This window comes from Macaca thibetana, chromosome 8 (genome assembly GCF_024542745.1).
Source record: "Macaca thibetana thibetana isolate TM-01 chromosome 8, ASM2454274v1, whole genome shotgun sequence".
NCBI classification, from domain to species: Eukaryota; Metazoa; Chordata; class Mammalia; order Primates; family Cercopithecidae; genus Macaca; species Macaca thibetana.
The window spans coordinates 107,642,456-107,662,986 of NC_065585.1; the positions used below are offsets into that span (position 1 = coordinate 107,642,456).

The following is a 20,531-nucleotide window of genomic DNA, read 5'->3' on the forward strand; positions in this document are numbered from 1 at the left end:
ATTGAAAAGAAACAGTTAATCACTTAAAGGACACTAATAAATTAGATACAATCATTCCTAGGATTTTACAGTCTCAAATTATGTAAACATCCTTATTCAGATGTACTGACATTGTTAACTTTTTTCAGTACTATTTGAAACAGCATTTGTGAAGGGGACTATTTAGGCTATAAAGGGATTTTGGCATGCCTGTCTTTTCTGAAAACATTCGTTTATAGGAAGGAAACCTTTTCCTTCAAAGCCTAGTGCGCGCGCGCGCGCACACACACACACACACTGCCACCCACCCACACTGCCTAGAAGAAATGTGACACCCCTTGTCAGCATTCCCTGGAGCTCACAGTGGGAGCATAACTTTAGTTCTCTTGCAGGAACATAAAAAGTTTATTTTCCACATTGTCTTTAGGATGGGCACCTGCCACTTAGAAACCATATACAGCTTGTTCATGGCTAAGTGTGTCCCAGAGCTGTCTGTGTTCAGCTTCATATTAGCGGGCAGTTTCATGAGTCATTGGCTTTGACAAAATGAAGCCCAAATCTCTACCACTTTGCTGTGTTGGGTCCCTCTGGCTTCATTGCAAGGACTTTTTAATTTTGGACCCTGCGTAAGTCCACACTGGACCAGAACCAAAAAAAATCTGATTTGGGCTTCATTGTATTTTTGACCACAACGACCTACGTATAATACTATCTCCCTATCCAATCATTCTTCTTAGAAGAGTCATCTGGTTTCTAGAACCAGGTAATAAAACTTGACAAGTAAATAAAAGGAAATAGTTAATCACTTAAAATATTTTCTCATAAATTAGATAAATCATTCATAGGATTTTAATTTCTCAAATTATAAAAACATCCTTACTCAGATATTCTGACATTGTCAGCTTTCTCAGTACTACTTAAGACATGAAGGCTGATGTTTTTGGAAATGGCAGCCTCACACCCATTATTTGAAGGTTAGAATGTGTTTTCTAACGTGCAGAACCAAGAAAGCTTAGTTTAGTGTGATCATAGTAAATCCCCAAACACAAGAATGAAAATACCTAGAGCCCACGGTCACCAAGTAACCACACTTAGTGATCTGCCTGTGAAGCCGGTGCTCTGTCTGCATCTTGTACTCATCTTCTTCTCTTTTTTCCTCCCTTCTTCCTTCACTTCAAAGAAACCTGGCTCTAGGATTCTGCTACCTCAGGTGAGTTCTCAACAGTTATTCAGAAACAGATGCTAAGCTGCCTTAGGGCCTTCCTCCATCCTTTCCCTCCACCTTCTGGCCATCTCACTGTTCCTTTGCATTCAATGAATAGGATGGACAGAGGAAATGAAAAGATAGCACCTCAATGAGAGAAGATTCTGTTTCTCATTAAAGGCCCTGTTAAAAGATTTCATAGGAAACAAATTATAGCACAGCATGTCAGCCATGAGATATGAGGAATTTCACGTATACAGTTTTTACACCATAACCCATTAACTCTCAAATCTGAAGTGTGTTTGAAACATTTTAACTAGCAGACCAATAAGAAATATGTTTTCCCAGGGAAGTGCTTATACATGTTCAAACAAATATACTATTGAGGAGGGCACTGGGAAAAACTGTTAATAAGATATCATTTATCTGCTGCTTTCCATTTTGGAATCTTTTCTTCCAATGTGGCGGCCTCCCCTCTACTCATCTGCCCATATCTCATGGATCTCTTCCCATCTCATGAATCTGTTCCCATAGCAACTTGGTCAAGCTGGCTGTGTTTTCACAAGGGTTTCTGGAATATGAAAATTAGGAGGCATCACAGAAGAATGATCTAATAGTAGAATTTCAGGTACTGTTAAGATCTGAGGGAAAAGACACGAATCTTCCAAAATATCAGCCATGTAGCCTGTTTTAAGACTCACTTTCAAGATCCCTTGATGCTTGTTCATATCAATTCTGTTTATTAGGAAGCAGGTTTTTAGGGTCAAGAACACTCCCCTGGCTAGGCGTGGTGGCACATGCCTGTAATCTTAGCACTTTGGGAGGCCGAGGCAGGAAGATTACTTGAGACCAGGAGTTCGAGACCAGCCTGCCCCACATGGTGAAACCCCATCTCTGCAAAAATACAAAAACTAGCCAGGCGTGGTGGCTCATGCTTGTAATCCCAGCTACTCTGGAGGCTGAGGCAGGAGAATCGCTTGAACCCAGGAAGTGGGGGTTGCAGTAAGCTGAGATTGTGGCACTGCACTCCAGCGTGGGCAACAGAGAAAGACTCCATCTCAAAACAAACAAAAGCCACTCTCCTGTGAAAGAGTTCATATCATTCATTAGAAAAATATTTATTGAATAACCCCCAAGTAGATGGTCCTCTCTCCATACGTTTAACTGTAATTAAAAAATAAGAAGTATCTAAAAAATACAAAGCACTGTGGAAGTTTAGATATGGTGGAACACTTCCATGTAAAGCAGTTAGTTTCCAACATTTAATTTGTTAAGTCCTCTGCATTGCTCCCTACCACCTACCCCCTGCATGACCAATTCCTTATTTTACATCTACCAATCACAGGTGGCCAAGAGTGTTGAAACGGAGTTATTACAGCTGAATTTTCAGAATAAATGTGCAATCTCAGCTTTGAAATGCAGCAAGTATGAACTCTGAGTAATAGTCAAAGTTTGCTCACAGAATCTATAACTGCAACTGTTATCTATGACATTCTTTGCTAGGCTGTGTAGCTTATTTAGTGTGATCCATATGCCAGGCGAGCGGCAAGGCCACCTGTGTTGCCAGCCGTACAGCACACACTCCTGACATTTCTCACATCCTCATCGACTGCTAAGCTTTTAACTTTACATTCCCTGTCTTTTCTTTCCTATTCAGATCTAAGTAGAAACACGATTGGCAAAAAGGCATATTATCATCGGTGACATTTGCATTTACCAAAACGAGGGTAAGAAAACATTTTCACTGGCAATAAAGTAAAAGCAAATGTTTTCTTCCACTTGTTTTGAAAGTCTTCCTTAATGATTTGAGGGCAGTAGTTTTACTAGCTTTGAAACGCTTTTTGGAATTGGATGGAGGGGAAGAGCCAGGCGAAAGTATTGTCACAAGATCAAGGTAGGTGAACTGCCTGAGGAGAATGACTATGTACACTGTGGTCACCTTTTTGTGATCTCAGGGTTGATGAAATCCTAAGCTAATCATAGCTTTCTTACTCAATCATATTGGCAGAGAGACAATTTTAGATTTCTATGTATTAAAACATTTACTATTAGTTCTAGACTATATTATTTGGAATCATAAGAGAGCAAAGACAATGGTTTGGGGTTTTCACAATGGGAAGTTGTGACAGATTACATCCAAAAAAATCCCTGTTGTCTTTGGGACAGTACTAAAAACAGAAAGGGAACTCAACAATTTCTGCAAAATAGAATTAGCGAACAGAGTGCAAGATGGCTGTGAGTAGTTTTCTCCTGTTCTTCTCCAAGTATTTTGGTGGCCCTGTTAAAAGATTTCATTTTACTTTCTCAAATTATAAAAATATCCTTACTCAGACATACTGACATTGTCAGCTTTCTCAGTACTACTTAAGACATGAAGGCTGATGTTTTTGGAAATGGTAGCCTCATACCCATTATTTGAAGGTTAGAATGTGTTTTCTAACCTGCAGAATGAAGGAAGCTAGTTTAGTGTGATCATAGTAAATCTCCAGACACAAGAATGAAAATGCCTAGAGCCCATGGTCACCAAGTAACCACACTTAGTGGTCTGCGTGTGAAGCTGGTGCTCTGTCTGCATCTTGTACACATCTTCTTCCCCCTTTCTTTTCCTCCCTTCTTCTTTCACTTGAAGATAGAGCCAATAACATCCTATGGAAGTTTTACTAAATCAAGGCAAATTCACTTAAATCAGGGGTCAGCAAACTACAGACTGTAGGCCAAATATGGGTCGTTGTCTATTTTTGTGAATACAGCACACTGGCCCACAGTCATGTCTATTTGTTTACAGACTCTCTCTGGCTGCTTTCCTGTTACAGCATCAGAGTTGAATAGTTGCCGAGTAGTTGCGACAGATCCCATATGGCCTAAACTCTTTCCTGTCTGGTCCTTTACAGAAAAAATAAGTTCGCTGGCTCTTAGTTTAAATCATTTTTACTCCATAATTCAACTACTTTTTGAGAGTAAAGCTAGAGATTAAAGAAAAAGGTAGGGAATGACACTCAGTGAAATTGACATGTTCACTGTATAAGGTTTTCATTTATTTAATATTATTGTTTTGAATCAGGGTCTTGCTCTGTCACCTAGGCTGGAGTGCAGTGGCGCAATCATAGCTCACTGTAGCCTCAAACTCCTGGGCTCAAGCAATCCTCCTGCCTCAGCCTTCCAAATAGCTGGGGCAAGAGGCATACACCACTATGCCTGGCTAATTTGTTGAGACGGAGTCTCTCTCTGTCACCCCGGCTAGAATGCAGTGGCGTGATCTTGGCTCACTGCAACCTCCGCCTCCTGGGTTCAAGCAATTCTCCTGCCACAGCCTCCAGAGTAGAAGGGATTACAGGTGCCTGCCACCATGCCCGGCTAATTTTTGTATTTTTAGTAGAGACAGGGTTTTACCATGTTGGTCAGGCTGGTCTCGAACTCCTGACCTTGTGATCCACCCGCCTTGGCCTCCCAAAGTGCTGCGATTACAGGCATGAGTCACCGCACCCAGCTAATTTGTTAATTCTTTGTAGATACAGGGTTCTCCCTAAGTGCAGGCTGGCCTTGAACTTGCGGCCTCAAGCGACACTTCCACTTTGGATTACAGGTGTGAGCCAGGCTATATAAGATTTAAAGATAGAAGTAGATTCCATATATTCATGCTATTCTAACTTGCTATGGATTGTGAAAATGTCAAGGGGGAAAAGCTAGCATTTATTAAGAATCTACATATTCTGGGTACTGTGTTAGAAATTTTCCATGAAATAGGTTATATGAATTATGTCAACAAAATTTTCCTGGAGATGGGATCTTAGAGAAAAACAAAAACAAGTAAACCAACAGGCATATGGGCACTCAGGTTTTATGGATGGCCCCAGACACAGAAGGGGGCAGTTGGCTCCGGGGTAGTCACTGACTGCTCATAAGTGTCCAGATATAAAAGGTTGTTAAACTGAAGTCTCCCAGTTTGAAATGCATTTTCCCTACTGTGCAAGGTCAGAAACTGATGATTTTGGAGGTACTCCCTGTAGTTCTCTTATGTGTACTATAAATGGAGAATAAAATGTAATAAGGTAGGAACATGTACATGCTCATTCAGCAAATTAATGATGGCATCTATGGGCACACAGGTATTTTGAGACAATTATTTTTTCTAAATGGTGACTTAAACAATCATCAACTTTTATAGCCAGCACGAATTAGACTTAACATAGTTCAGATTCAATTGCATTTCTAGAAAAAGAAACACAGGGATAGTAAGTGACTCATTTAGGCAGACTGGTATTGGTAACAGAATCAAGGCTCTCATGCAGATCTTCTGAGTCCCGTTCACTGTTCTTTTTTAACCATGTTATGTTTTCTGGGTTCATTTTTCATTTTTGGATCCATGTTGATCAGAAAGGGAAATTGACACAGTCATGGTGTTCACTGATTATAGACAAGACATCTCATCTTTTGTCAAGAGTTGCTGGGAAATATTCAATCTAATTTTTTCCCCTGTACACTCATACATTTTTGTTTCTTTCATTTTCAATATATGCCTTTTCAAACATGTGTCTATTCTTTTTGGGCTTGCCTGTCTCTGTAAATTCAGTTTTCTCTTGCAGAAATGCCTCCGTCTTGACTTTCCTCTCTGAGCCTGACTGATTTCTAGTTGTGTCCTTCATTCTTGGCTTCTGGATCCCTTTTGAAACAGAGAGCAGCACTCCATCCCTTCTTGGCAGACATCTACCCTCCCTTTCAGAGAAGAAAGAGTCAGGTAGGATGTCTGTGAAAATAAAGAACAGAAAATGAAAATGACAGAGGAAACCAAACAGTAAGAAAATAAGGCTTTGCCTGAAAGGAAAAAAAAAAAAATAGTACCAAAGGAAAGAGAAATAAAATGGTTCTGGCAAAATATGTTCTCTATTCATTTTGGGGCATTCAGAGGGCTTATAGGGAGAGGAGATGTCATTTTTCAATGCAGGGATGCTGCATATCCCTCAAGCTGAGCCCAGACCTGCCTGGCCATCAGTGTTGCCCTGGAGAGCATCACCCCTGCCTGTCTCATCTAAAGTAATAAAGCCCATTATGGATCTCTCTATTCTACTCTCAACTAGAAATGTTAGTGCAGTAAAGAGCAGTGTCAGTTTTAGCAGCATGTTCATTCATGGTGCCTAGGCAAGCTTTTGCTTATTTTACATCCTCTGGCTTCAGACCCAAAAGTTATCCTCAAACTTTTTTTATTCCTATTCAGGCAATTGATTTTGTAGGTTGAGTGTGTCCTCATTAAGGGTTAAAGAACGCTTAAGATTACCCGATAGTAGAGGGGAGATGTGAGAAATTTGCTTGTTTGTTTCTGCATCACTGGCTTAAGAAAGTGCTCTGTTCGCTCACAATCTCCAAGATAACATAGTCTAAATGCCCATTTGGGTGACCCAGTTAGCAAACCTAGAGATGGTACCAAGAACCAAAGTAAGGATTTTCTATAATGTTGCAAAAGGCAGAATGGGGTAGCAGGAAATGTCACACAGGGTGTCTTTCTCTTTTTTTTTTTTTTTTTTTTGGAGACGGAGTCTTACTCTGGTGCCCATGTTGGAGTGCAGTGGTGCAATCTTGGCTCTCTGCAGCCTTGACCACCCAGGTTCAAGTGATCCTCTCACCTCAGCCTCCCAGGCAGCTGGGATTACTGGCATGCACCACCATGCCCAGCTACTTATTTATATTTTTTTGTGGAGATGGGGTTTCACCATGTTGCCCAGGCTGGTCTCAAACTTCTAGGCTCAAGTCATTTGTCTGCCTCAGTCTCCCAAAGTGCTGGGATTTCAGGCGTGAGCCACCACGCTTGGCCTACTGTTATATTCTTGCTCTTTCTCCACTTAGTGGGAACACACATGAAATATGGCCAGAGGAACTCATAAAAATATTGGGGCTCAGAAACTACATGGTTTCACTTAGCCCACTTTATGTTTCCAAGTTCTCTTAGTAACATCTTCTTCCAGAAGGTGTCCCCAATTACCTGTTGATGCTGTTTTTCTGTGCTAACATCTGCCAGTCCTTGCCTTTGGCATTGGGGGTATCAAATGTAGCACAAATCCGCTGTCTGATGGAGTAGGGAATTTTGAAGGCTTTGGGGCCAGTCTGTGCAGGGAAAGTGCTGTCCTCTTGTGCGAAGAAAGTGATGGTTTCTCGTTCACTCTATAAACAAAATAAGGAATGCATGATCAGATCCATCTGAAAGCAGTCCTGATCAACACTTTTATTTTTTAAGAAAACCTGGGTTAACACACATGCACAAAATGCTTGCCTGTTGTGATGGACTCTATAAAATACATTGATAAGTTCCCCTTTCTTCTAAGATAGTAAAGAACTTCTCTAGTAGCCTAATAAATTGTGTACTGGAAATTTACAACAGCCTCTTCCACTCAGGGGAGTCACAATCACCAGCTTCAAGCATTAAAAGAGCTGTCAGAGGCTGGGCACAGTGGCTCATGCTTGTAATTCCAGCACCTTGGGAGGACAAGGTGGGTGGATCACCTGAGGTCAGGAGTTGGAGACCAGCCTTGCCAACATGGTGAAACCCCATCTGTACTAAAAATACAAAGAATTAGCTGGGCGTAGTGGCAGGCGCCTATAATCGCAGCTACTTGGGAGGCTGAGGCAGGAGAATCGCTTAAAACTGGGAGGTGGAAGTTTCAGTAAGTTGAGATCCCACCATTGCACTCCAACCTGGGCAATAAGAACAAAACTTCACCTCAAACAAAAAAACAAAACAAAACAAAACAACAAAAAAACTATCAGGTGAGAGTAGAATTAGACTCTTTTTCTGTTTGCTTTGGCTCTCAGGCATAGCTCTAGAATCAGCAGGAAGAAGCTACCAAATGACAGATTTCAGTTCAGAGTGAAGAATGACCCTCTGCTAGTCATAACTGACTAATGGTGAAGGGGTCGATCAAAGGAGCTGACTAGGAAATGCCTTGTAGGAAAGCTACAAGGAAATGATTGTATGTTGATTACCTTTAATTTTGTTTTTTTTTCCCAAGTCCTAAAGTTGTATGATTTTATAATATCTTTATTTCAAAATTAAATAAAATTGTTTCACAATTAAATTGCTTTGGTATAACAGAGCCAGCCTTGAGTCAGAGTAACATATAGACCAGCCTGTATAGTGGTACAATCAGGAAGGCTCCTGCCTGCCTACCTGCTTCTGGTTTCAAACTGTCCAATAAGAATTTGCCATTTCAGTATTAATCCTTATATCCAACATGAAATCCCACAGAAATGTGCCAGACTGCAGTGGTTGCTAATAAATTAAGTGGACTAACAGAATTTTAAGGACTGAAAACTATCTGATTGAATTCCTTCAGTGATTATAAGACAAAAGGGACTCTGCTGATGTAATTAATGTCCCTAATCAGTTGACTCAATCAATTAAGAGATTTTTCTGGGTGGGCCTGACCTAATCAGGTGGTCCTCAAATGAGAGCAGATAGCTCTTGTCTGGAGGCACCTTTTCTCCTGGCCTAGAGGAAAGCAAACAGCCCGTCTATGAGCTTCCTATAGAGGGGGTCATGTATCTGGGACCTGTAGGTGGCTTTTGGGAGCTGAGAGTGACCTCTGGCCAACAGCCAGCAAGAAAATTGAGACCTTAGTCCTAAAGCAATAAGGAACCAAATGGTGTCAACAACCTGAATAAACTTAGAAAAGGACTCTGAGCTCCAGAGAACACACCCTGGCCAACACTTTGGTTTCAGTCTTATGACATAATAAATAAGTGTTGTTTTATGCTTTTAAATTAGTGGTAGTTTGTTATGTAGTAGAAGAAAACTAATCCAAGGGATAAGTAAAGCATCAGATCTGGGATTGAGTTAAGGGACTAGTTAGAACTGTTTAAACTCCAAGAAGCTGTCCTTTGCCTTAGAAACTTACCTGTTGTGCCCTCCAAGTTCACATACACCCTTCCTTCCCTCCCTGAAATCCTGCCCTGATGCCTCTTCCAACTGTTAAATGTCTTCCCAATGTGGGCACACAACCATGATGGTCTTTTTCAGCTAGCAGCTGGGCTCACATAAGTATAAACTATCAGGCTTGGTAGGTTGAAATTAGAGTTCTTAAATCTGTTAATTGAGAAAACTGGTTGATATAGAAATTTCATTAATGATTGATAATTTTCCTCTTTCTGTAACTATTTAACACAGTTGCATTTTGGGGGCTCTGCTTTTGGAAACACGATGCCTTAATCCACCAGTTCCAAAAGGATATCTCAGAAGAGATTCCAAGAAAAGGCAGTTTCATGGTCACACACATGTGAGAAATGCTTCATATCACACGCTCTTCTTGGAACCTCAAAGTACATGTTATTATATAAACAGATTCTACTTGCTGGTTTTAGTTATGTTCCTGGAATATTACAAAACAGTACTCATCAAAACTATTCTAGTATTTGAGGTTATCATAGTATAACAGAAAAGAGCATGGTTTTTAGAAGCAGAAAGACCTCACTTTGGAGTAAAACTCAACACTTCCTAGTTCAGTGACCTTGGATGCTACCTTATCTATCTCAGCCCCAACTTCCTAATCAGTTATTTTGCATTTGTGTAGACTCCACAGAGGTTATGAAACCTGGAAAACTTCACCCAGGTAGTTTATGACATAGGTAAAACTAGAATTCTGACATCCTAACAACTATACAAGTACTTATTTCACTACAGCACCCTGTTTCGAGACAAGTGCCAAGAAATCTACAGTGCTGGGTGGTTAAGGAAAACGTTCTCTGAGTACCATACGAAAGACTTCATGGAGGAGGCGTTTGAGTTGGCCTGTAAGATGGGTAGGCACTGACCGAGTAGAAATTAGGTGGATAGGTGGTTATTCCAGGCAGAGTGGACAATTCTGTTCTGATATATTGAATGGTTATAAAATGAACCTACTCAGCTTCTTTCTGCTTAAACTAGGTTACAAGATACATCATTTTTATCATGGTTTGTAAAATTTGTTCTAGTCTCTAAAAATGCAAATCAAGTAGGAATAGTATCCTTGCATATTTTCTGACTGATAGAAACTAGAAGCAGATTTTTTTAAAATTCTATACAAATTAACATGGTAGCTGTCATTGTCAATGCCAAAGATGTGGCTTATCAATGAAACTGAAAACACTGGATGTGTCTGTGCTAAAGGATCCCAAGGGACAGAATTGGCCTCTGAAAGCCCTCATGGCATCTATAAATTGTTGACTGAGCTCTCTCTTCACTGGGGGCAGAAGAAAAACCACCTTGATGCATGATATCTTCAGAGAAAGCTGAACAAGGTGGTCTTATTTGAAGGCAAATAAAGTATTATATGAGATAGAGTCTAAAAATAAGTAATTTTCCAATTTACTACACATTAATAAGTGGGTCCCCATTTCCCTCTTAAAGTTCTCAAATTTAAATATTTTCCAGGCATAAGGATTACACTTTATGTAACATTTATGATGCATTCTAAAAGACATCTGGGCCAAGTAATAAGAATCCTGTAGATACATCACATTTTCTGATTGTTTAAATTACATATGCAGAGGAACAGTAGATTTTCATGCTCTGCACATCCGAGATAAGCAGCTGCTACCTGGTAAGCTAAGGGAGTTGTAAATCAGTGAGAAATTCCAACTATTCTGTATGTTGTAACAGACAAATTATCCCCCAACTTCCAACACTTTTGGAGGAAAGATAAGAGAACTGCTTGAATGGAAAATTGTAACATGCAAGATTCCTTTAAGTTGTTTATATTGAAGAAAAGATTCTTTAATAATGTTACATTAATAAGGAATGATGAAATAAATTACTTGGGAATTTTTCCCTTCTTTTCAATATTTGCAAAATTGTTTTACTCCAGTCTACAATTTTAGCCTGTTGATACTGTTGCTCTATAGAGTATCGATTGGCAATAATCATTAGGTAATTCAATAGGGTTAAATTTAAAGGTAACAACTTATTTCCAAAGACTGATACAATAATGACCTCTCTAAAGAGTAAAAAATTATATTATCTTGGTCACAAAAATAACTTTTAAGTGTGAAGGTGATATATGAAGGACTGGGTTTATTTGAAAAATCACTTAGAGGCATGAAGGGATATGTCAGGGATGAGGCTGAACATGATGGATAAAATACCTTCAATGAGGATAATTACTACATTGACTTAAACATTTAAAGCAGTATTTAAGATAGATATCTTATTAATATTTAAAACTCAATATTTGGATATAAAGTATCTTATATATCTTAAATCTTGATCCTATATATAAATGTTAATTATATAAATATAACTTACTAACGTATTAAACCACCTAAATCTAGTCTTTTTCTGCTTAGGGAACATGAAGCATGATGCACTTTAAAAATCGATCTAGTACAACTAATTCACCGATAGAGACCTGAGTCTAGAATGTATCCTGCACCTCCCCAGGTCATCCCAATTTCTTAGCACTTTCTGTGTCTTCACTTTTGCTGGAACCATTTACCAAAAAATTAAGCCATCTTAGGGAAAAGAGGACAGTTTTCTTTTTGTGAGAAGAGTCTCTCTCTCTCACCCAGGCTGGACTGCAGTGGTGTGATCTTGGCTCACTGCAACCTCTGCCTCCTGGGTTCAAGCAATTCTCTTGCTTCAGCCTCCCAAGTAGCTGGGACTACAGGCACCTGCCACCACACCCATCTAATTTTTTGTATTTTTAGTAGAGATGGGGTTTCACTGTGTTAGCCAGGATGGTCTTGATCTCCTGACCTTGTGATCCGCCTGCCTTGGCCTCCCAAAGTGCTGGCATTACAGGCATGAGCCACCACGCCCAGTCAAGAGGACAGTTTTTATTCATTATATGTATCACCAGATGCGTATCTTTCCTGGGAGTCAGATAATCCCAGGATTAAATGGGTTTGAGCAATCATTCAACAAAGACATCCGGCAGAGCTACATGTAGGATCTCCATTATAGAATGAACAATTCTAGTCCATCACACAGATGGTTACATCCCATCCTTTCTTCTTTTGAAGAAAGAACTTCTCAATTTTCATATACTTTCAGGTACCTGAAGACAAAATTTCTGGTGCTATGATGTTTGCCACTAGTACCTGAGCCCCTGAAGAGAAGCCATACTATGAAGAAGGCCCACAGTTAAGGCTAATCCATTAGATGGCCTTGACTGGGATCCAGAAATAGTGTAGTGGAGTAGTCAGACTTTGATCTTGAAGTCAGGTCTCTGAGTTGGGTACTGTGGCTCCACTCCCTTATGAGTTCCATGATCTTTGATCTTGGACAAGAAAGTTGATGCCTTTGAGACTTTTATAGCATGTAAAATTGTGATAGTACTAATACTTAATCCACAGAATTTTGATGGTTGTATGACAAATATGAAAGCAAATGAAATGATACCTGAAATATAGTGGCTTACAAAAGTTATTAGTCATCTTCTGACACAGAAAATGAGAGCAAATTAGACTTGTCCAAAAAAATATAGTTTATCACAAAGTGAAGATGACAACCTGGGCCAAATTCTGCAGGAATGCTTGAAGCAATTAATAAAATGATCCTTGAAAGGATCGAAGGGTTAATAAAGCCTCTAAAATGCAGCAGCCCTCAAATTGGATGACTATAGCCTAACAATAAATATTGAAATATTATTCTGATACTTGCCTCTCATTATCAAGAGATATTTAATGTTATCTTCTACAAGGCATTTCTAAGTGACTGTAAACTTGTGAAGCATTAGAAAAGAAATTGGGGAGTAAACAACAAGGTTGTGTTTATTAGCTAACTTTCCTTTCAAGCACTTTAAGAATTTGAGGCAAGGAGCAAAAATACCTATCACATTCCTCTTACATAAATATCCTGTAATAGCACAAGTCGATCACCAATATCTGGATGCCTTTACAAACAATAACCTATAAACCGGAATTCTTTCATTGGCCTGTTAATGGACATCTAGGGCAATTTGGATGAGAGGGATCTTTTATGTTATGCCTTTTCATGCTTCCTTCTGAATACCAGCTCTTCTTAGATTTTTTGTTTTTATTTTTAAAACCTTTCTATAATTTTTATTTTACTTTGCAATGCATCATGTGAAATATAGTATCACTGTTCAAGAAAGAGCCCCTAAAAATATCCTACCCCAGGTTTCCAGATCTACCTTCTCCGTGAAAACTAGTTGAGCACATAATGCTAATTGGCAATAATGAATGCAAATACTGCATAAACATGTCAGTTAAGACAGCTATCAATTTTAAGGCACAATCCTTTGGAAAGCCATCCACTCTTCAGAAAAACTATTTGGGGAATTAGCAATGCTCATTTTGCATAAACAATGATTTCAAATGAGAATAGAAGGAATAATGCTATAAAGCTATAAATTTTCCAGGAAAAAACCCTGAAATTGAATTGTATGTATATAAATGTGTTTAATCTTCTGCCAAGCTTAAATTTATAAATATATATTTATATATTAATAAATGCATATATATGTATAGATTTATTTTATAAGTGAAAAGCAAAATATGTATTTTTTTTACACTAATCTGTAATGACCTGGAAACTGCCAAACAAAAGCATCAAAATCCCTCTGCTAATCTCCCCCTCTATCCCATTCAGGAAGGATGGCTATTGTCTACTTTATAAGCTCATGTACAAAGCCATGAAGTCACTTGGTGGTTTAGGACAAATGGGAGCCATGACGGAAATTAGATGCCTTTTTGCAAAAGTTCTCAAGTGAATCCTCCCTTGACTGCTACTTTAACTGTATCTTCCAATACTGATTTGACCTGGACAAAGTCCTTTCTCACTTTGCACTTCCATTTCCTTACCTTATAGAATGAGGTCCTTCTTATATTATTGTATTGTCCTGTCCTCCTTATATTATTGTATTGGAAGGGAGTAACGGAAATGTGGATGTACAGAATTCTGAGCCTGGGGAGCATGAGAAACAGTAAGACAGGGAGTCTCATCCCTGGAGATAAAATAACACATATAGGGCAACTGACTTCTGGAAAACTAGTCAGAACCAGCAGAAAAACAGTCTGAGGGTGGCTTTGTGCCTCTTTGTGGCATGTGTCTCAACTGTACCATCTGGCTTCAGTCTATAATGAATCTCAGCTGGTAATCCAAGTCTGCTGTGGAATGAGACTTCTTGTGATTTTGTGTATCAAAAGCTTGGTACCAGTTCCTTCCCCAGAGGTACCTTCACAGTCTAAGCTCTCTGATGGGTTGAGCTTCCTTGCCCAGGGGGAAGTTTAGTTCAATCCTCGGTGTGAGAAAAAGTTTATTTTCCCTTATCAGTAATGAAGATGCGGACTTTGTGCATTTTGAAGCTCTTTCAGAACCTGAATAGCACGGCTGGTAGGTATAGCTTTATTATTCTTATCGTCCTTCAGAAAGGGTCAAATGACCTGTAGATCAAGGACTCACCTCTAGGATTGATGTCTGCACTTGGAGGATCTGTTCATGGCCTTTGAGCTGCCGAATGCAGATTTTGCAGGACAGCTGGGTGGTGGTGGGCGTGTAACGCTCCAGGGAGAAGGCACAGTGCAGGGGCTGCCGGTTACTGCACCACACGCGGGAGAACGGGACTTCCTGCAGGGGAGAAGGAGAGAAGGGATGGTTTGCAGGGCCCAGCTGAGATGAACTAGAACAGGAGAGACTTAATAGCGATGATGATGATGATGACGACGACGATGAAGACAATCACAGCAGAGATAATTGCCTAGGCAGCTTTAGTGGAATTGTTGTAAAAATAATGTTCCAGCAAATGCCAAGCAGCACAAAAGTAATTAATGTCAATTCCAATTGATAACATTTGAATTCCAAAACCGCACTGCAAGAGCTCAGATTTCACTTGGTGACACACAATTAGGAAGAATAACATCAAGAATTATCATTTTCATTCCCCGCTTAGAAAATATTTTCCTTTGGAAGATTCCTGTGAGCCATGCTTCTACTTCGGTCTGTGGGAGGACGTTATCTTTTTACCTATGTAAAAATTATGCTAAGGAACTGATTGGCCAGAACTTAACTCCATACCACAAACTCATGCAGAATTGTGAGAACACAATATTGCTAATATATCCAACATAAAAATTAATACCTAGTGCAAAATCACACACATATACACACAGACAGAGAGAAAAAGAGGGAGGAAGGAGGGGAGAGAGACAGACACACATAGAGGGCCACCCCAGAGTGATCTAGTTTGTCAATTCTTCATTTGCTCAATTTGTCCATTCAACCATAATGTATAAAGTGCCTGCTAATGACCAGACACTGTACTAGGTAAACAATAAGAAACAATAACAGATTCAGTCCCCCACTCTCAGGGGACATATGGACAACTGAGAGGCAAAAATACCTTTTAGTAAATGAGGAGGGAGATGATAAAATCTATAGATTACTCATTTTTCCTAGTATTAGCCATTGCTTGCTACCAGACTGTGTCTAATAATGTGAAGTAGAAGTTAGTCACTGAAATTTTTTCATGTACTAAAAAGTCTCTCTCCTTTCTAATCAAATGTGGCTTGGCCCTTAGCAATGACCACATATGCCTCTAGTAATCCTCACGCTCACTTTTTTCTCTATTTCTCACTTTATTAGTTTGCTCCTTTACCTACTGCTAAAAATAAAATTTTCCGCAATACTAGAACAGAAAGGTGGCAAGACATGTATCAAATCTGGAAGTTTGGAACCCTGAACTATGACTGGTGATGAAGCCAGCATGTGTCATGAGACTAAAGAGCATGACTGAAATGATCTTTTCCCTTTGAGAAGCTATGCGTTACCTAGTTATTCCCAAGCCCTTAGGTGCACACTTGTTTGGATACTTTGCTTCCTAATTTTCTCTATAGAAAGCCCCATAGATTTTTATTTTGGATGTTTACTGGTAGACTCAGGAAGGAGGGATGGATGGACTCTAGATGGTTGTGAACTTGAAGAGAGGAGAGCCCGCTTTATGGGAGTATGAAATAACAAAATCAAATATTCTACCATGCATCTTAGCAATAAATTGCGGGTCATTTTGTTTGTTATTAATCCGGAACCAAAAGAAAAGTGGAGTTTCAAGAAGGATGTAGAGAAGGTCTACAGGTGGGAAAGGATCTGGCATTTCACAGACTTCATTCCTGTGCAAGAAGTGGGCTGTCAGAATGGAACTCTATCTTTGCCATTCTCTGTTCTTCCCCATGTGGAAGGGGCTTGAAGACTAAAAACTACATTTTAAAACTCCCCTGCTGGCAGTTCACATTTCCATTCTGCCCACAAGAGGCACTCATGCTAGATTTGGAAGGGAAAGGAAGTGCAGAAGCCATCACTGCCCGTCTAACATCAGCAGGCAGACCTGAAGGCTTCAACTGACAGCCCAAGAAAGGTGTGCAGGGGCTTCTGGACATTCCCTGGAGAATCCACTGCTTTAGTGCTGGTGCACTTTCCTGAAATTCCTGACCTGACTGGTTTTCTAATACCACTAGTAGCTTTCTCTGACCTTGGCTCTCCACAGAGGTTTCGTAATCATATAAATCCCTTGATTAAATTTCCCCTCAGTTGAAACGTCTTGAGCGCCTTCTATTTTCTTGACTAAAACAATTCTTGATTTGAAGAAGTTATCTTAGAAACTGATGTGAGTTGGGCAACCCTGAAAGGGGCTACTACTGAGTTCCAGAGGGAGGCTATTGTCTTGGGAAAATGCTGGAAGAGGCACCAAGCTAATGATCACTAAGGAAGCTTTTCGTTGGAGGACAACTTGCTTGCACCATCAGCTGACAACACATGTCCATTTAATGGTATCGCTTTCCCACTTTCTTCTAATACAAAAAATTTTGCTTATGATCTCTTCTCTTTTCTTCCTGTGGTAGATCCTGCAGCAGAGGGCATCTCTGGTTGGTGGGGCCTCCTGGCAATGCCTACAGGAAGTCATTTTCTCTAAAATACTCCAAATGACTTTTCACTTGTATCATCATGTGCACTTACAAGTTCTGCCATTTCTCCTTGTTATCTAATGTGATTCTTTTCCTAATTCTCCTAAGCTTTGTTCCACTTTGTAAACCATGGGCAGCCCTTCCTCCATATCTCAGCCTCCTACACTTCTCTCTCTGCCTTCTGTACTGTTCAAGATCCCATTTGTTCACACATGCCCCAACTGCCATCTCTCTGAGGAGGACTACAAAAACATCATCTCTGGCATTTATCTCATTATCCTCAATCCCTGGTATTATACCCCTAAGTGCTACAATAATCTTGTTTGGTCTTTACTTCTCTGGTAAATTTAACTTTTGGAAACTGATTGCTATCATATCTCTCCCATTGTTCTCCTCCTCTAATATTCTGGTTTCCATTATGCTTCCATTATGGCTAACTCTGGTTACTTACTCCCAGTCTTCCTGCCTTCAAGCTCTACTACACAGAGCAAATGAGGGGGTTGGGGCTTAATGGGAGAGGCAAATAGCTCAGGAAAGCAGAAAGCAGTTGATTGGGATTATTCAGGGAATAGCATTATGGTCTTTTTTTTTTTTTTTTTTTTTTTTACCTCTAATGACTGGGCAGGCATTGATGTGACCAGACCACCTAGGAACTCTAAATTTATTACATGAGTCCTTTGCTTGGGGGGCCACAATGGAGCTTTGATGCCTGCTGTCTCCTGCCTGGCCTTCAAAGTCTTCCACCATCTCTTGCCCTATACTTGTTCTCTCCATTCTTATTTTTATTAGCCCTCAAATAAACTCTCTTCTCCAAACCAGTGAATTTTTGTAGAGTTGCTTTGCACCATGCACTTCAATGAAAGTAACCATAACACAGCACTCTGAAGTTCACAGGTACTTTTGCCTAAGGTGGTTTTGCCCAGCTAAGCTAAGTAGGAGATGCTTCCTAAAATTGAAATTTGAGTTATTATAGTGTAATGCAAGCACTTGGACTTCAGGGCTAGACAAAAAACTGTGCTCAAGGTCCAGCTCTTAAGCAAATGTATGTTTTCTGCAATTTGATTTGAATCATTGGTAATGCTTACCTTCCAAAAAAAAAAAAAAAAAAAAAGGCACTGACCACTCATTTAAAAGTGTCTTCTCTGGTATCATTTGGTAAATTCCCTGTATCTTCTCCTAAAAACACCGGAAGAAATATAAAAGAGTAATGCCTACTGCAAAGATAATTTTTCCTTGCAGAAAGACATGAGAATTAGTACCAAAAAACAATAAAACAAAAGCCCTCTTTTTTCTTTTCCATTCCATTTAACACAATCCAAACATTTAAAAAATCTGATTTTAAGACAGTATCAAGGGAATGCTTTTTATTGTTGACTTGAGTAGCAGCTGCCAATAGCATTCAACAAAACATTTTAAAATAATAGAATTAGAAATGCCATGATTAGTGTGTTTTCACGGCAATCATCTTCACTTTCATTTATTCAAAAAAACAAAAACAAAAAACACCAACAAGCTCGCTGAGCTGAGAGGAATTATGTGGAAAGTAATATGGGAGGAGAAAGTATAGCAAAGTTATGGGTGTTTAAAGAATTCCGGAAATGTTTTCATTTTGACTCCTATTATAATTAGGTTCTTAGCAGATGGAGAGAATGTAAATCATATCTTAGCAGGAGACAGACACTGGGTTCTCCAAGATACATAGCATGCTGGAAAGACAGCTGCTTTTACCCTAGGGAGGTGACAACTTGACTTTGTGTTTTGTTGGCTTTTAAAAATAATAATTTATTGTATTGTGTTTATTACAGCTCCCCTACCCCACAGCCAGCAAGGAATAAAGGAAAGTGATTTAGGAGCTCCGAGGTCCCAGCAAGGAATAAAAGAAACTGATTTAGGTGCTCTCAGGTCCAGTAACCTATTAAAAGTAGAATTATTTACCTCCCAGAGGAGGGTTGCTAATTCTACAGAGAGGGAAAATCATATATTCCTAATTGTGGTAGAGTCTTAGGGACTGACAAGAAAATGGGATATAATGAATTGTTTACTTGGGGAGACTAGCATCATGGACCTCAGGTTTTCTTTGAACCAATGTCAGTGGCTGCTACCATGATGAGATCTCAGAAGACCTGACATAGCCTTTCCGACTTCTCACTCAATATACCTGGCTTCATAAGCAATGACATCTATAAAGTGTAATCCTCCAGAACCTAAACCAACAAGATTTAAGATCTAGTTGGTCCTTCAATATACAGGCTCTCATCACATATCTCTGGGCTCAACCTTGAACTCACACCATTCTAAAAACATTTCTCATGCAGTTTGTTGGTGTCTGATAGGGAAAACATTGTACGTACTGGGCACCTCCCCAGCCTGTACCTTTCTGGGAAATTTCTACCTTTCCCAGAAGAAAACAGGGAAGTTTCCTAGTAGAGTAAGTTTTGGGTACCAATTGTAATATGTCGGCCCCCAGACTCCTGATTTGAAGTTAGAGAAAGGGAGATTCACCAATTGAAGGAGAGACCTATAAATGATGTCAGGAATAGTGCGATTTTCTCTCTCCACAATAGCTCTCTGGGATAACAAGAAATAGGCCCTGTTAGTTCCTAACCACTAAGCCCTAATGAAAAGCCATTCTCTATTATCCACGCCAAGTTTGTCAGTGCACATGATGTTCTACATGAGGTTCAAGCAGGCTGAACACAAACCCTCCCCTAAGTGCTTACATCTAATGCCCAGAGCAAACACAGCATGGTCATTAAGCCAAGCACAATATGCATTCACACAAGCTGAGGATTTCAATGATGAGAGGGGCAAGGAAATTGGTGGTAGGGGTGATGAAGAGAAAGGAGGAATAGAGCGGAAAGCCATTTGGGGTAAGAAAAATGAAGTGGAAATGAAAACTCAGTGGCAAGCCTCCTGATGCAGAGAAAATTAAATTGTTTCTCAGCCTTCCAAGACTCTTTCAAATTATGCTCAATTACAAAAGGCAAATATTTATACATGTTCACAACTTCCATGTAATCCAGCCCATCCCAGCAGTAAAGCTTGCTGGGTTTCCTTGAAAGTCAATGTCCTCTGGCTTTGGCTGGTCCTGTTGTACCCTCTGAGGTCAGTAAACACTTAGCCCCCTAAGTCTCTTCTTCCTGGGGCTCTCTTTGGTATCCCTGGTGTCAGAATTATTGTTTAAGTGATGCTGCAAGGTAATGGTTCTTTCATCTGATTTTTTATCTCCAAGCATTACACTTAATAGTTCACTTTGGACTGAGTCACTTGCATCAGATCCAGTGAAATGAGACCCTTATAGCCTATAAAGATTAATATGGAGGAATTTGCATGACTATCAGGACTTGTTTTAACAATACTCCAAAGTTCAATTTGGACTAGAAACTTTGAATACTGCTTACTGGAGAGCAAAGAGACCTACACCTTGAATGTCATAAACTATTTATTCATAGAAAACTTCTCCCCATGG

The 20,531-nt window shown here is 39.7% G+C and overlaps 1 protein-coding gene across 7 annotated transcripts in view; it reads right to left on the minus strand.

The window, feature by feature from the left end:
• The window catches only part of UNC5D (unc-5 netrin receptor D), a 573,216-nt gene that overhangs the window by 14,890 nt on the left and 537,795 nt on the right, over positions 1-20,531 (minus strand). For all 7 annotated transcript variants that reach the window (XM_050801680.1, XM_050801685.1, XM_050801686.1 and 4 more), the window contains 2 exons: positions 14,568-14,732; positions 7,158-7,336 (listed from right to left, as the gene is read on the minus strand). In XM_050801680.1, coding sequence (XP_050657637.1) covers positions 7,158-7,336; positions 14,568-14,732 — 344 coding nt within the window. The remainder of the gene's footprint in view (positions 1-7,157; positions 7,337-14,567; positions 14,733-20,531) is intronic.